At 59.9% G+C, this 1,722-nt stretch overlaps 1 protein-coding gene across 3 annotated transcripts in view; it reads right to left on the bottom strand.

The window, feature by feature from the left end:
* LOC113216779 (C3 and PZP-like alpha-2-macroglobulin domain-containing protein 8) overlaps positions 1-1,722 on the bottom strand; it is a 16,813-nt gene that overhangs the window by 13,714 nt on the left and 1,377 nt on the right. Inside the window, exons 3-7 of one of the 3 annotated variants that reach the window (XM_052275547.1) lie at positions 1,416-1,533; positions 1,198-1,319; positions 904-1,122; positions 605-836; positions 369-519 (exon numbers count right to left, since the gene is read on the bottom strand). In XM_052275547.1, the coding sequence (XP_052131507.1) occupies positions 369-519; positions 605-836; positions 904-1,122; positions 1,198-1,319; positions 1,416-1,533 (842 nt within the window). The remainder of the gene's footprint in view (positions 1-368; positions 520-604; positions 837-903; positions 1,123-1,197; positions 1,320-1,415; positions 1,534-1,722) is intronic. The other 2 variants (XM_052275550.1, XM_052275548.1) reach the window with 2 other exon arrangements.

Below are 1,722 nucleotides of genomic sequence, written 5' to 3'. Positions count from 1 at the left end.
AACTATGCTTTTAAAAACTGTAATATATTCTCCTAGCTGTTAAGACTTCGCAAGAGTGGACGGCGCCGATATTGTATAATTTATAACCACCTCTCACAAATACTCCTGTACACCTGTACTCCACCTATTTAGAATGAATAAATGCGCGCTCCGCGCGCTTTGAATCTTGAATCTTGAATGAAAACCAAACCCCACACACGCCCATATATACTAGCTGGGCTGGGGCTGGGCGCTGGCATACTAGCTGGGCTGGGGCTGGGCGCTGGCTGGCTTGTACTTTAACTGGATCAGGCTGGCTTGCTTCCTGACCAAATGTAAAAGTCAGCCGGTAAACGACTGCCTAAAAACGTGCTGGGCACGATGTTTACCCGTCAGGTTGTTGCTGGACTGTGCCGTGGCCTGCACGCGGACGACCAGCGACGTGGCTCCGTGGGGCCCGAGGCGGAGGCGCTCGGACACGAAGCCCAGGCCGCTGCTCTGGAAGTGCGCGCCGTCCCTCAGAGACAGCAGCGCAGAGACCTGCGGGGGGCAGCAGCATCGTCAGGGGACCGTCAGAGGACCGTCGGGGGACCGACACAACATGCACTGGAGACAAAACACTCACATCGACGCACGAGTTGAGGTTGTTGGCGATCTTGACGCCGACCTCGAGCACCTCGCCGACGCGCAGGGAGCGCGGCAGGCGGAAGTCCACGCCGAGCGGGCGGAACACGGTGAAGGTGGTGGCGTCGCTGAAGCGCAGGCCGGCGGTGGGGGACAGCGACAGCCCCCACAGCGTCCACTGGCCCGCGCCCTCCGGCACGGTCAGCGTCACGCCCTCAGAGGCCACGCGGCTGCTGCAAAGCGATCACTTCAGACTCACGTATATTGCTTGTTATCTTCCTGAGAGAAACGCTCCCTGACCTGTAGTTGAGGCAGCGCCATAGCCACAGCTGGTCCAGCTGCAGCCGCCGCAGCCCGCTGAGCGCGTCCTGGCCCTGGGGCTGCGAGCGCGCCTGGTGGAAGCGCAGCTCGGCGCCGCCCCGACCCTGCGTCACGCACTGCCGCTCGTACAGGCTCAGCCCCGCGTCCAGGAAGTCCACGGCCCGGCTGCTGGGCCTGCTCGCGGTCACCACCGCACTGCTGGACAGATCCGAGTCAGCAAGGAGAGTCGGGTTCGTGTTACAAAACAATGCTCTGGGCATCAGGGCCACTTACGGGCTCTTGTTCGGCACTCTACCGCCCACCAGGCAGATGAGGGCGTTCTCCTCGGCAAGGACCTCCACGTCCATAGCTTCACCCGGCGACCAGGATGATTTCTGCTCGAAGCTGATGGACATCTGAATCGAAAAAACAAAACAAAAAGCATTGCGATACACTTGCTGAGACGTTCAGAACACTTCCACGGATAGCGGCGCTACCTCCACCTCACGTACCCGCTTGTCCAGGAGTCGGACGTCGAAGGTCGTCACATCGCTGACGGGTTCGCCACCGGCCGTCACGTAGTACACCAGCAGCCGGCTCACGGGCGCCATGGTGGCGTCCACGGTGAACCTGGGCACCGAAAGGAAAATGGATGAAGGGCTGTTTCGTTTCATTTGTTTCTCTCTGTTCTTTCAATTTCGGTTTCTCTTCGCAGCCCTCTCCCTCTATTACCACGTACGCTCCGACAGAGACCGGACATATTGGGTAACATGCTAACCATGCAACGCCCCGCCAACAAGGGGCGGGAGCAGGGGGGGG

Source organism: Frankliniella occidentalis, unplaced genomic scaffold, assembly GCF_000697945.3.
Source record: "Frankliniella occidentalis isolate FOCC.00 unplaced genomic scaffold, Focc_3.1 Scaffold663, whole genome shotgun sequence".
Classification (NCBI taxonomy): domain Eukaryota; kingdom Metazoa; phylum Arthropoda; class Insecta; order Thysanoptera; family Thripidae; genus Frankliniella; species Frankliniella occidentalis.
Note: the sequence above shows the minus strand (reverse complement) of the source record. Positions and strands in the feature narration are given on the sequence as shown.